General features: G+C 46.5%; 1 protein-coding gene across 4 annotated transcripts in view; it reads left to right on the forward strand.

Moving 5' to 3' along the window:
- The window catches only part of WDR17 (WD repeat domain 17), an 89,882-nt gene that overhangs the window by 44,251 nt on the left and 31,459 nt on the right, over nt 1-14,172 (forward strand). For all 4 annotated transcript variants that reach the window (XM_080661350.1, XM_080661348.1, XM_080661347.1 and 1 more), the window contains 8 exons: nt 1,442-1,610; nt 2,240-2,331; nt 4,916-4,998; nt 7,514-7,600; nt 10,141-10,305; nt 11,862-12,064; nt 13,033-13,182; nt 13,767-13,897. In XM_080661350.1, the coding sequence (XP_080517476.1) occupies nt 1,442-1,610; nt 2,240-2,331; nt 4,916-4,998; nt 7,514-7,600; nt 10,141-10,305; nt 11,862-12,064; nt 13,033-13,182; nt 13,767-13,897 (1,080 nt within the window). The remainder of the gene's footprint in view (nt 1-1,441; nt 1,611-2,239; nt 2,332-4,915; nt 4,999-7,513; nt 7,601-10,140; nt 10,306-11,861; nt 12,065-13,032; nt 13,183-13,766; nt 13,898-14,172) is intronic.

Genomic DNA, 14,172 nt, shown 5'->3' on the forward strand with positions numbered 1-14,172 from the left:
GTTCCAAAGAGTAAACTTGCTCGGAAACTTTGGAACCGTTTAAAAACTTGGTTAGAAACCAAGACCAAGCCAGATGCGTCTTCTTTCAGTGAACGCCGTGAAGTCCTTTGGAGTATGTCATTGGTATGAAGAAAGCGATAATTGCATTAAAGGATGTTTCCCGTTTTATCTTGTCTTTCATTATGGTCCCAGCATTACAGAATAGCTATTGAGAATTCACTGCTTTATAAATTCCTAGCATAGTCCTCTGTGTATGACAAGTATTAAGAAAAGATATGCATTGAATTGCAGCTGAAATTGGACTTTTGGACATCTTTGACTTAGTTCAGCCGTGGGCAAACTACGGCCCGCGGGCCGGATCCGGCCCGTTCGGCTGTTCTATCCGGCCCGCGGAGCCGAAAGAGCGGAGGGTTCTCTGGCTCTCCCCTCCGCTCCTTCACCAGCAGCAGTGTGAACATGGCAACGTCGGGAAACACGGCTCCTTCTTCTGAGTGGGCGGATTTATATCCCCATTCAGTAGAAGGAACAACCTCTCAATCTTCCAGAGGCTCCTTGGAATGCCCGCGGACGCGTCCCCCCGACATCACCCTGGGAATGCGGAGACACGTTATTGTGGTGATGTAGGGAGACACGCCCCTGGAGAGCACAGTATCAGAGCATTAGCTAAAAAGGAGACCAACAACACTGTTCCCACTGAAGTTGATGTTTTAAAGACCAAAAACCTTTCAACCCAGTCTACACTGCCATCTACATCTACGTCCCGGGCATAATTTGGAAGTTGCACTAAAGAAAATGTTTAATTTACTGTTTACACATTTTGTTCTTTTCTATTTGTTTTAGTTTTAAATTATTTTATTATATTTAAGTTTAATTTGAAAGGCTTTTGTACCTTTCCTTTGTTAGGCAATTTTATTTTGCCTTTGCCATCTTCAATATAAGGTATGTTATTGTGCTATGATTCCTCTATTTTTTGAAGTTTCAAATTATAATAATTAGTGTTTACATTCTTCTTGTTAAAATGTTTGAAATGAATAAAACTATTGAAAAAAAAAAAAAAAGACCGTACCCTTTTATGTAATGATGTTCACTTTGAATTTATATTAGTTCACACAAACGCTCCATCCATGCTTTTGTTCTGGCCCTCCGGTCCAGTTTAAGAACCCATTGTGGCCCTCGAGTCAAAAAGTTTGCCCACCCCTGACTTAGTTGCCAACTTAGGGAGCTGAGGCTGAATAAAATCTAGGCCTGTGAGGTGTGTCCAGTCACAGCACGGGGACGCTCCACAGAGGGGCACGCAGGCTCCGTGTCTTCGCTCGCCGTCACAGGTTGGCACTGGTATTTGGAAACCCTGGTCGAGGGTTGAACTTGGCTACACACTGTGGTTTGCTTATCCATCGCCTGGGCTGGCTCAGTGGCTCTGACTGGTGTGCTGCATTCCTAGGGACACGTGGAAACCATCTTCGACTGCAAGTTCAAGCCCAACGACCCCAACCTGTTAGCCACAGCGTCCTTCGACGGCACCGTGAAGGTCTGGGATGTGGACACACTGACGGCGGTGCACACGTCCCCGGGGAACGAGGGGGTGATTTATTCCCTCTCCTGGGCGCCAGGTAAGAAGCATGTCATTAAAATCAGGAGGACGATTAAATGGCCTTCCGGACTTCTATTTTCATTTGAATTTCCTTCTTCCCCTCAATGTCGTCGTCTTCCAAGTGCTGGCAGAGGCCCAGCAGGAAGAACGTATTTGTTGGGTGAGTTTTGGGGAGGTTTTCTGAGTAGACTTCCCGCGTGGACCCTTGGATTTCGGGCCCTTTGGTATCATGTAACCACAGAGGAAAAGCCCAGGTAAGTCAGGTTCATTGTGACGCATCTAATTTTAGTTGCATTTGTATAGACATGCCTTTAATGATATCACACCTTTACGTGACCATTTTCCTTTGAAGTTTTATGCGAATCGAATATATGAAAGTGTTAAACATTTGCTTTCTAAAATTACAAAATTTGTTTTCTAAATTACAAAACAGAGTTTTTCCCCTGATGCAGCTGTTTTGTAAATATGAATGGTTATACACCAGCGCAGTTCGCTTGTGACCGTGTGATTAATTCTGTGGGTTTTCACATAAAAAAATTTTTTTAAAGGACTACTTAGCGAATCTCAAGTCTTTTTCAAAAATTACATTTTGGGGAAGCACATTTCGGGCAAGCATTTCAGATAACGTCTATCACATTGTTTCCCAAGGCGATTTGGATTGTATTGCCGGAGCCACTTCCCAGAACGGTGCCTTCATTTGGGATGTGAAGAAGGGCAGGGTGGTGCAGCGCTTTAAGGAGGTAAGGGGTTGTTTGCCGGTGGCTGAGTCACCTCAGGTCTCATGCTGCTCCAGACGTTGCCAATGCTTTTGTCTCTTAACTTAATAGGGAATCACGGGGTGGCATTGTGTTCTCTGAATCAGAAGAGAGCCCAGGAGCATGTTTACATGTTAAAGTGAATTCTGAAACGTCAGTCCACCTCAGGTGCCATCAGGTCTGCGCAGGAACCTGAGTCGTCCTCCCCACATGACCTCGGCACATGTTCAGTAGCCGAAGAGACTAAACCAGCCGTGGGCAAACTACGGCCGGCGGGCCGGATCCGGCCCGCTCGGCTGTTCTATCCGGCCCGCGGAGCCGAAAGAGCGGAGGGTTCTCTTGCTCTCCCCTCCGCTCCTTTACTTTGAATTTATATTAGTTCACACAAACACTCCATCCATGCTTTTGTTCCGGCCCTCCGGTCCAGTTTAAGAACCCATGGTGGCCCTTGAGTCAAAAAGTTTGCCCACCCCAGGACTAAACCCAGGACGGTTCCCATGTCACCGCCCCGGGCCTCTCGCTGGTTAGCTGTTGACTAGGGAGAACCCTTTGTTGCCTGAACCCGACTCTTCACCTCTAGGACTAGGACGGGGAGTTGGTTATATAGTTTCATAGGTTTCCCTTCAGTCCTCAGATCCTTTCACTCCATGACAAGCCCGAAGGCCTCGCCTCGTCCTATTCGTAGTGTCACCGATGGTACTTGTGCTTCTGCTTGGAGTCTGTTGTTGCCCAGAGTTGACCGAGTGCCACTAGTACTTGGCAAACACACATGGTCTCACGACAGCGTGTTAGATGGGAAGCAAGGGAAATACCACGGAATCTAGGGTTGTCTCTTGCTATTTTGAGATTTCATTCATTTCCAGTGATTACTGTTAATGTCTACTAAGTCTATACCGTCTATAAAATCGTGTGTATATTTGAGGCTTTAAACCATTTATACAAAAGACTTCCCCTTGGAGCAGGGGTGGGCAAACTTTTGACTCGAGGGCCACATTGGGTTCTTAAACTGGACCGGAGGGCCGGAACAAAAGCATGGATGGAGTGTTTGTGTGAACTAATATAAATTCAAAGTAAAGGAGCGGAGGGGAGAGCAAGAGGACCGGATAGAACAGCTGGATCCGGCCCACGGGCCGTAGTTTGCCCACGGCTGCCTTGGAGGATCAAGCAGCCTGGATCTCCTGGGGTTGGAGAGTGTTTGGGAATTTCCAACGCCAGGGGGCAGTGTTGCCCTCAGCAAGGAAACTCCCACAGAGGCCTCAGCTCCTGCCCTTTCTCCCTGTAACAACCACACATCCCTCCAGCACCGCCCACCCTATCCCCTGCCCCCCCAAAGCTAGAACAACACGCACCGCATGACAGGGAGCCAGGAGGAGAAAGGAACCTGAAGAGGAACCCTCAACACAAGACGTTTACCCCCAGTGTCAGCTCTGGTGGACTTTCTTAGGGCGTCTTGTGACCTTTGGTAGCTGCCCATTATCAGAGAGCTGACCCCAGCTGACCCCAGAGCCCAGCATCGCAGCACCGTATTCTTATCGCCCGGATCCACCGTGTCTTTCTAGTGAAGACCAGCATCAAATGGCTCAGATCTAGGAGAATAAATATGGGGGAACGGAGCAACTCCTGCTTGGCTTAGCGGTTACCTGCGCCTCACACAGGAAAAGCAGGGTGTTGGACAGCCAGGGGTACGCCGCCTGGGGGAGTGGAGCTGGCGGGGGGCCTGCGCTCCAGGTGACAGGGATGGACACGACCCCATTTTGTATCCATTTTTGTAAGCCTCCCCCTGGGCCTCCAAAGAGGTAAAAACAGCAGCTGGAGACCGCCTTAGTCAAACGCTACAAAACAGGGTAAAAAGGCGTTTTCTCTCCCCTGAAGCAGCCACAGCTTAGTGCTGGGTAAGATCGAAATGTCTCCCGTCAGCTTTGAAAATGGGGTGACAGCACCTTACTCGCCCGTATCCCCGTTGAAGGATGACATGCCCGTGTGTGACATCCTTCTGGAGTCTTAAAAGTTCTCATCACAGCAGCTGGGACTGCGTCCCTTTCCGCGCCCTCAGTCTGAGAATGCGTGTGCACAGATAACTGAAGTCATTTGTTCTAGGGATGATCTTAAATCTGCTCTTCTTTGCGTTCATAAGAGTAAAACGTTGAGATTGAGAAGAACAGTCGTGGCAACAATGCCTGCCGTGTGGCTTACACGCCAGCCTGGTTGCCCTGGGGTAGGAAGCAGACGGGTCCCCCTCCCCGCAGGCTGGTGTTTGCAGGAGAAGGCGGGGAGCAGAGCTTCATCCGCTAGGAGCTCAGCAAGCACGTCCGGCTCTTGACCCAGGTCCACAGGAGAGAGGCAGAAGCCACCGGCTTCATGTTCTGAAACAATGATCCTGGGTTAAGTGTGAGAACTGGACACATTCTGAGTGTACGTTCACTCCCTGCTGGGGGGTGGGCCGCAGTGCCTCTGTTCGCATCACCCACAGCCAGCTCCTCGGAGCAAAATAATACTTAGACGGAGTAAGCAAATTAGAGAAAAAGAGGTGCGTTGTTTCTTATTGATAGGTATTTTGCATTTTTTGAAGCACGGAAACAACGGGATATTCTGCGTGGCCTGGAGTCATAAAGATCCCAAACGAATAGCGACCTGCAGCGGCGATGGTCTCTGGTGAGTGCTGTGTGCGGCTGTCACGTCCACAGAGCTGCCCCGGGCCCTGCCTGTGTGTCCTGGCAGCTCCGACACGCACGTCCTGATGGGGCTCCCTGTGTGCACACCTGTCATCACTATGTAGAAGTCCACACGGGCATCTGCTGTATGGCTGTGATGCATCAGTAGTAAATCACGATGAAGTGATGTTCAAAAATAAGTAGAAAGAGCCCCACCGGCGTGGCTCCGTGGCTGAGCATTGACCTATGAACCGGGAGGTCACGGTTTGATTCCCGGTCAGGGCACATGCCAGGGCTGCAGGCTCCATCCCCAGTGTGGGGCGTGCAGGAGGCGGCCGATCCATGATTCCCTGTCATCATAGATGTTTCTCTCTCTCTCCCACTCCCTTCCTCTCTGAAGTCAATTTTTAAAAAATTAACAATACATAAACAATAAAAAGGAACCAGCCTTTGCTGCAAAGTGACAGCACTACCCCAGTAATAACGAAAAGAGAGCGAATGGCCTCCAAGAGGCTTGGAGGACTTCCCATAAAGAGTCTAAATGTTGCTCCTCAGATTCTGGAGGGAGTGGCGGGTCAGTGTTACAGCAACTCGGGAGCTAGCAAGTGCTCTAGAAACTTCTTCACAGTTTTGGAGGTGCTGCTGTTTAGAAAAGGGTAGGGGTAAGGGAATGCATGTGGGAAATGCCTTTTTATAGAAGCTCGGTTCTCTGACCCCATGTCTCAGGATCACGTGCTTTCTCAATTCGGTTAAGGCCTAGGGCCGTGGTCGGCAAACTGCGGCTCGCGAGTCACATGCGGCTCTTTGGCCCCTTGAGTGTGGCTCTTCCACAAAATACCATGGCCTGGGTGAATCTATTTTGAAGAAGTGGTGTTAGAAGAAGTTTAAGTTTAAAAAAGTTGGCTCTCAAAAGAAATTTCAATCATTGTACTGTTGATATTTGGCTCTATTGACTAATGAGTTTGCCGACCACTGGTATAGGGGAAGGTAGGTTTCCAAAATAAACTATGCAAGGCGGAAACTGCCTCTGGGCTAAAACAGTGTTTTAATCTGATGGTGCCCCTCAGCTACAGGGGTTGCTGTCTCTGCCGGTGACACAGACATTCATGGTTGCTGGACTGTAGTGATTTGTCCCGTCTTCAGTTTTGCTGTACAGGCACAGTTTCCTTATTCTCACTTTTTTTAAAAAATATATTTTATTGATTTTTTACAGAGAGGAAGGGAGAGGGATAGAGAGCTAGAAACATCGATCAGCTGCCTCCTGCACACCTCCTAGTGGGGATGTGCCCACAACCCAGGTACATGCCCTTGAGCGGAATCGAACGTGGGACCTTTCAGTCCACAGGCCGATGCTCTATCCACTGAGCCACACCGGTGAGGGCTCACTTCTTAATTTCAGTGGGAAAGATAGTACTTATGGAAATTTAAAGTTCTTTACCGGGATATTAAAATTTGCGGAAATAACAATATTAGTGATATTTCCCTCGAAAGAACTATTTGCAAATGGATACAAACCAAAATACAAAAAATGTGCCTACGTGTTTTTTGATGGGGTGACATGTCCATTCGGGGCTGTGTTTATTTGATGACTAAGCACAGTCAGTGACTGAACACTTACACACACGGGTCACCACACCACCCAGTAGCCTCAGAAGTTCTGGTGGACCTTACGGTGTCTTAGGGGGTCTGTTCCAAAAACTTCTTAGAACCTGTAATACATTAGTTTATACACAACTTGCATTTTTCTTTCTAAAGGAATCAGTAGCCCTCGCATTATGGTGTCATGTATATGGTACTGCAGTTAAAGTACACAGGATCCTTTTAGGGAAAAGGGGTCCTTCCAATTTCTACTTCTATCACTTAGAACATGCAGAGAAATATTACAACGTGTGCATCTTGGACTTGGTATGATAGGACATGGAACCAGCATTAGAAATGAGTTATTTTAAATATAAATTTTAAAGCTGAATACCCTAAACGCATATGTTAGCTATATCATCGTGGTTTAAAATAGATGTATAAGTTGTGATTTTCCTCAATAAAAAATTCTATAAGAAATCATTTCTAAATAAAAATGTATCACCTTTGCCCTAACCGGTTTGGCTCAGTGGATAGAACGTTGGCCTGCGGACTGAAGGGTCCCAGGTTCGATCCCGGTCAAGGGCATGTACCTTGGTTGTGGGCACATCCCCAGTGGGAGGTGTGCAGGAGGCAGCTGATTGATGTTTCTCTCTCATCGATGTTTCCAGCTCTCTATCCCTCTCTCTTCCTCTCTGTAAAAAATCAATAAACTATATTTAAATAAAAATGTATCACCTTTAATGGGTATAAACAGATTACCATCATCAGTAATCTGTGACACAGATAACATGTACCCAGCACTTTCGAATGTGCCCGCGCTGTGCAGGCAAGGTCCCTGTCCCAAAGTACTCCGGCTTGACCTCCACCCTTCTCTGTTCCCCTGCACGGAACGTTCACAGTGCGTGTCTCAGGTAACACGTTGCCCTCGCTTTCAGCATCATCCGAGCCCTCGATGGGAGAGTGCTGCACAAGTACAAGCACCCCGCTGCCGTGTTTGGTTGCGACTGGAGCCAAAACAGCAAGTGAGTCTTCCCCCCGAAGTCAGGAATACCTGCATCGCTGAGGTTTGAGTAGCCGCCAAGTTCAACGTCCCCCCAGAGGGAGTCTCCTCACTCTTCAGGGAGCACTCCCCCCGCCTAGCCTCGGCAGTGCTTATTGGGTCCCAGTGTCTTTTTATCTCGTGATTGGTCTTTATGTGACTTAGAGACACCAATTCCCTGCTTTCAGAACAGCTTTCTGATGCCTTAGGGCAGTGGTCGGCAAACTCATTAGTCAACAGAGCCAAATATCCACAGCACAACGATTGAAATTTCTTTTGAGAGCCAAATTTTTTAAACTTAAACTTCTAACGCCACTTCTTCAACATAGACTCGCCCAGGCCGTGGTATTTTGTGGAAGAGCCACACTCAAGGGGCCAAAGAGCCGCATGTGGCTCGCGAGCCGCAGTTTGCCGACCACGACCTTAGGATAAAGCGTGTGGCTAACTAATGAAAAATAGAAATCAGTCCAGTCTATAGGGTGGCCCCCCAAGATGTACACACACACTTCGAATAGCTATAAAGGCGTGTTTATTAAAATGCATGTCCTTTTCAAATTGAGCTACCAGCTCTCAGTGATACCTTTTTGCAGCTCTATGTTCTTAGCCAAACACTGTGTTCAACACACAAATCCCCTCGTATCTGACCAACATAACCGCTCCACGCTCTCATCTCTCAGTTTCGTAGGGTTAACAGGCATTTGACAGTTGAAATTAAAACTAGTGATTAATGCAATATGCTTCGTTGGCTAAGAAAGCTTTTCTTTTCAAAAAGTCCTTCATACTTAACTATTACGCTTACCACCAAGCCTGCCTAATAAATTTTATTTTTAAAGACCTTTTTAAAATGTCCCAATTGCTATATTCATGTTCTACTTAGCATGTTAGGAGATAGGTGAGAAACACCTCGAACCTATAAACGTTTATTCATAAGGTATCTCTGAATATTAATTTTCATGTCTGTATGCACAGTCTTTGGATGTTTATTATTTCATTTCTAAGATGTTATACTTATGTGTCTGCATATATATATAAACATATTCATTTATACATATAAATATTGTATTATGCCGACGATACTGAAACCAGCCCGTGTATCAGTGGCTTGGGCAGATGTAACGTGCACATTTACAGATCAGCATGCCCGTTTGGAAACGGGTGTATGTCTTCACAGCGGGCATGTAGGTACAGCTCTTATAACCCTGTGACAAGGGCAGCTGCCGCGGTTCGAGGCCTGTGCCCTGTGATGGGGCCTCTTGGTCTCTAGGGTGTAGGAGCTGCTTGTGGTGGGTAATGGCCCTTGGGGGGCTGTTCTGATGGGCCCAGGACCCCACCGTCTGCCGAGACTCAGACTCCCTTTGGAAACAGTATCCCAAGCGTGACCACGAGGGTATAAGCCGTTGCTTAGCTTACTCTCACGCTCTTGAGAATGTGAAACAAGGTCATTTAAAGATCAGATCCACATGTTATATTCTAGTAGGTCCTTAATTGCCTCCAGCAGTGAGAGCATCTCAAGCCAAAAGAGCATCGGCAGACAGGGCTGTGACTCGCCCTAGCCTCATGGTTGGCAAACTGCGGCTCGCGAGCCACATGCGGCTCTTTGGCCCCTTGAGTGTGGCTCTTCCACAAAATACCATGACCTGGGCAAGTCTGTTTTGAAGAAGTGGCGTTTGAAGAAGTTTAAGTTTAAAAAATTTGGCCCTAACCGGTTTGGCTCAGTGGATAGAGCGTCAGCCTGCGGACTGAAAGGTCCCAGGTTCGATTCCGGTCAAGGGCATGTACCTTGGTTGCGGGCACATCCCCAATGGGGAGTGTGCAGGAGGCAGCTGATCGATGTTTTTCTCTCATCGATGTTTCAAACTCTCTATCCCTCTCCCTTCCTCTCTGTAAAAAAATAAATAAAATATATTTTAAAAATAAATAAATAAATAAGTTTAAAAAATTTGGCTCTCAAAAGAAATTTCAATCGTTGTACTGTTGATATTTGGCTCTGTGGACCAATGAGTTTGCTGACCACTGTCCTGGGTGAACAGCCCTGGTTTGGGGGCGATCCCAGCGGGCCTTCCCAGGGCAACTGTTTGACCCAGCCTGTCACAGAATCGACCAGAGGGCTGGGTGCGTGTAATTAACAATCTGCTTACCAGCAAGCAAGCACATCTCCATCACTCACCACTGGGGACCCGTCCTAAGTACCAGTAGTTCTGAGAAATAGTCAAGAAGTTCTCAATCTGGACATTTTGAAAAAGAACATATAGAAACATAAATACCGTTATCTCAGGTCTAAGATGAATAAAATAAACATTTAACTGGTTAGAGGGGAACAGTAAGAGAGACACATTGTTGGTATTAGGGCAGTTTCTGCAAATTATGTTTTTACTTGTGTAGGATTTTAGCCTCACTTCCCAAAGGAAGCTACAACTTCCACTGTGTGAAGTTAAAACTGCGTTTTAAAATTATCGGCAACAAGTGACATCATATCTTTCCTATTTTCATATCTCCGCGGGCCACCGATGGCTGGCCTTTCAGAGACATGATAGCCACTGGCTGTGAAGACAGAGGCGTCCGCGTCTACTACGTGGCCACCAGCTCGGACCAGCCGCTGAAGGTGTTCACGGGGCACACGGCCAAGGTGTTCCACGTGCGCTGGTCGCCCCTGAGGGAGGCCATCCTCTGCAGTGGCTCTGATGACGGGTGCGTGGCTTTGGATCCGAATTTCCCGGTCCATTTATATGATCCAGCTGGTGTCGGACATGTTTTACATATGTACTTAACATGTTGGCAGTTAACAAGTACCTAATGGCATTCAAATTAATTGCATTAATTTTAAAAAATTAATATAGTCTTACCTATGAAGGTGTGATATTGTAGAGGTGTTCTCTCTTTTCCGCGTCAGCACGGAAAAGAAACAGGTCCGGTTCCTGAGTGGCGGAGCTGGGGATTAAGAAATAAAAGAAAGAAGGAGACCAGATAGAAAGATAGAAACAAAGCTGGGAGCCAGGTGGGACGCCATCCTCTCTGATGGAGAGGCAGGGACCCCAAGCCCACGCAGCACATTTATTTTATACCCCCAAATACCAGGAAGTATCACCAAAACTTAGGATCAAAGAAGCTTATTTGCATTCTTGAGTAGGCCCTAGTATTCCTGGTGCTTGCCTGGATTTACATATCAAAGCCCGCTCCCTGGCACCTGGACAAAGGTAAAAAGTCAGTACTGATAACGCCCCCCACCTTCTTGGGGGGGCTAACTGAGATGCGGCTCTGCCAGTGGCCTTGGGCTCAGCAGACAACAATTTAAAGAAATGCCCATGTGCCTGGGCCCTCTACAGATTTCAAAATAATTTAAATATATATAAGAATTTAGCACCCAAAAGTAGATTTTGATACACCTGGATACATTGTGCTATCCTAGGATAGCGGGGGGGGGGGGGGGGGGGGGAAGAAGAGGTCTTTTTATAGAAAGCAGAAGAGATATGCCTTAAAGAAATAAAAACAGATGTAATGTGTCTCCTTTATAGTATAATATAATCTTTGAAGTATCAATAGTTTGGTATCACCAGATTTATATAAATCTGTGACTAAAAAATTAGTATGAATTGTCTAAGCAAAGTTGGCATTTAGGGGAGTCTTAAGTTGATTTTTAGTTTAAATTTTATTTTAGTAACATTTGTACTTTGTTTAATCAGTAGATTCAAGTCATATCATGAATCCAGTTATATTTAAATTTTGTAATGATCTGAGAGTGATTCCACACTGAATAAGCAGCTTATTATATTGACAGAAACATGAAGGGATGACTTACTGTACTGGTATAATCACAAATATGAATTGATTTTTCAGGTAATATCCATTGCCATATAGACAGTGTTTTCATGACTTACAAAAAATTTAAGTGTTCTTAAATTGTCTTATCCATGTTATTACTCCTATTTTTCTTTGGTTTTATCTGTTCTGGGTATTTCATTTTAAGAAATAAATTCTTTAAACATATAAACTGTGAAATAGTACATTTAGTATCATTAGCAAATGACCAGTGAAAGTCAGGAGAAAAAATACTCTAAATTGCATTACGCTAGCTCTGGCCTAATTGTTCATTTCCATCTTCTGTGAAGAAGAGAGTCAGCATATCATGAAACATAAAATGCTTTTTCATATACTGAGAGGTAATCATTGTGCTCCAATAAGAATATGTTAACATTCCAGGTGAATTATAACTCCAATGGTATTATACCCAGAATGTTCTGTTCCAGCTCCGTTCGAATCTGGGATTATACTCAAGACGCCTGCATCCGTGTTCTCAGTGGGCACTCGGGCCCCGTGCGGGGGCTGGTGTGGAACCCTGAGATCCCGTACCTCCTCGTCTCCGGCAGCTGGGACTACACGGTGAGGGTGTGGGACACGCGCGAGGGGACGTGCCTGGACACCGTGTACGATCATGGCGCAGACGTGTATGGTAAAGTGTTTCTCATGCCTTTACGTTGTGCCCTCTTAATGACGACCGTCATTTCTGAGCAGTATAGTGTTTTTAAGAAGTCTTACACTGTTTCGTTTCTAAATAACATTCTCATTAGAAACCATACAGACAATAAAAACATCATCAGAAGTTTGCAGACTATAACTTTTGTTTACATTGTGGTGTCTTTACCTGCAGGTGTACTTGTGTTTACACACACACACACACACACACACACACACACACACACACACGTGCGCACATATTTGCATGTATGGCTTGGATTTTTCTTCCTCTCTTACCCTCAGTCCAGGGGTGCGTTATAAAACAGGAAATCGGTAACGAAGTAGATATAATTTATTTAGCCATTCCTCTACCTCTCTTCTCGGATATGTAGAGTGGTGTTTTGTTTTTTAATATTATTGAGTTGGGTATGGGAAATCACCTTTCTTATCTTTTGCACATCACTTTGCTCTCATGTGCAGCACCAAAACCTTCCTGGGCCTAAGTAGGCCAATGACGATGGCAAACATGATTCCTCAAAGAAAGGAACCCTAATCCAGCCATGTGTGTCCATGTGCTTCAGCCCAGGGGCCTTTTCATTGAGTCAGCGTGCGACCGAGCGTGAGAGAGAATTGCACTTTGGGACATTTTAAATCGAAAGGGCCCCCGCCCCTGTAGCTAGACCTTCCATGGAGTCGCAGATGGCTGTGTGCTGCATCGGTATTAATAAACTGAAATATGATTTCAGCATTTTCACCCAGGGCCGTTTGCCTTCCCATAACTATTCCACTTACATCCGTTATTTATGGAATATGCTACATAATGTATTCCATTCTTACAGTATTTTCAGTCAAGATAGAAACATTTCTTCAAAAGTTCAATCCTGTATGCGTTCGCTGAGGTCCATGTAGATAAAATATATTTCCAATGTTGACTCCAGTGAAAGCCGTTTCTTCTTCCTTCAGGCTTAACGTGCCATCCCAGCCGCCCCTTCACCATGGCCTCCTGCTCCCGGGACTCCACCGTGAGGCTGTGGTCATTGGCACCTCTAATCACCCCTTTACAGATCAGCATCCTGGCCGACAGACCATGGAAGGAAATTATCGGGAACACTGGTACTGCCAACCTGCGTGTGTCCGCTTCTTATTTTCACTTATTTATTTATTTACTTTTAAATGTGTTTTTATTGATTTCGGAGAAGGGAGAGGGAGAGAGAAACATCCATGATGAGGATCACCGATCGGCTGCCTCCTGTACGCCCCCCACTGGGGAGGGAGCCCGCAACCCGGGCATGAGCCCAGTCTGGGAATAGAACCGCGGCCTCCTGGTCCATAGGTCGCCACTCAACCGCTGAGCCACACCAGTCGGGCCAGATTTTTATTTTTTATTTTTATTTATTTATTTATTTATTTATTTTTTAAATATATATTTTATTGATATTTTACAGAGAGGAAGGGAGAGGGATAGAGAGTTAGAAACATCGATGAGAGAGAAACATCGATCAGCTGCCTCCTGCACACCTCCCACTGGGGATGTGCCCACAACCAAGGTACATGCCCTTGACCAGAATCGAACCCGGGACCCTTCAGTCCGCAGGCCGACGCTCTACCCACTGAGCCACACCGGTTTCGGCCAGATTTTTATTTTTAAATCGAATCTCCCGACAGTCTTTCCTCACTGAGTGATGTCTGTTCTCCAGATGACGCCATCCTGCGAGGCGCGCCCCCCGTGCTGTGCGGCAAAGCGTCGCGGGACATTAAGCAGGAGATAGAGAAGCTGGGTGGGCACCCGCGTGGGAAGAAGCTCCGGTGGTTTTCGGAGTGTTTGTCCGTGAGTATGACAGGGATGAGGTGTGAGCGTTTTCCTTTGCCCCGAAATGGACCATCACAGCCGTGGCCATGAAGTCGTCACGTGTTCACATGTGTCACTCCTGGTTCACTGCGTCCCTCTGAACATGCCTGCACAGTGTAAGCAAGCAGGTGAACCCGGAGTCAGGCGGTGGGAGGCAGCGTGGCTGTTCCTTTGCTCACGCTCAGTTCCACGGGCCTGCACGGCGGGGGTCTCTCCCCCCTGAGCACGTCCTTGGCTGCTGACTCCGCGTCCAC

The sequence above is a fragment of the Plecotus auritus genome (genome assembly GCF_963455305.1).
Source record: "Plecotus auritus genome assembly, chromosome: 3".
Lineage (NCBI taxonomy): Eukaryota > Metazoa > Chordata > Mammalia > Chiroptera > Vespertilionidae > Plecotus > Plecotus auritus.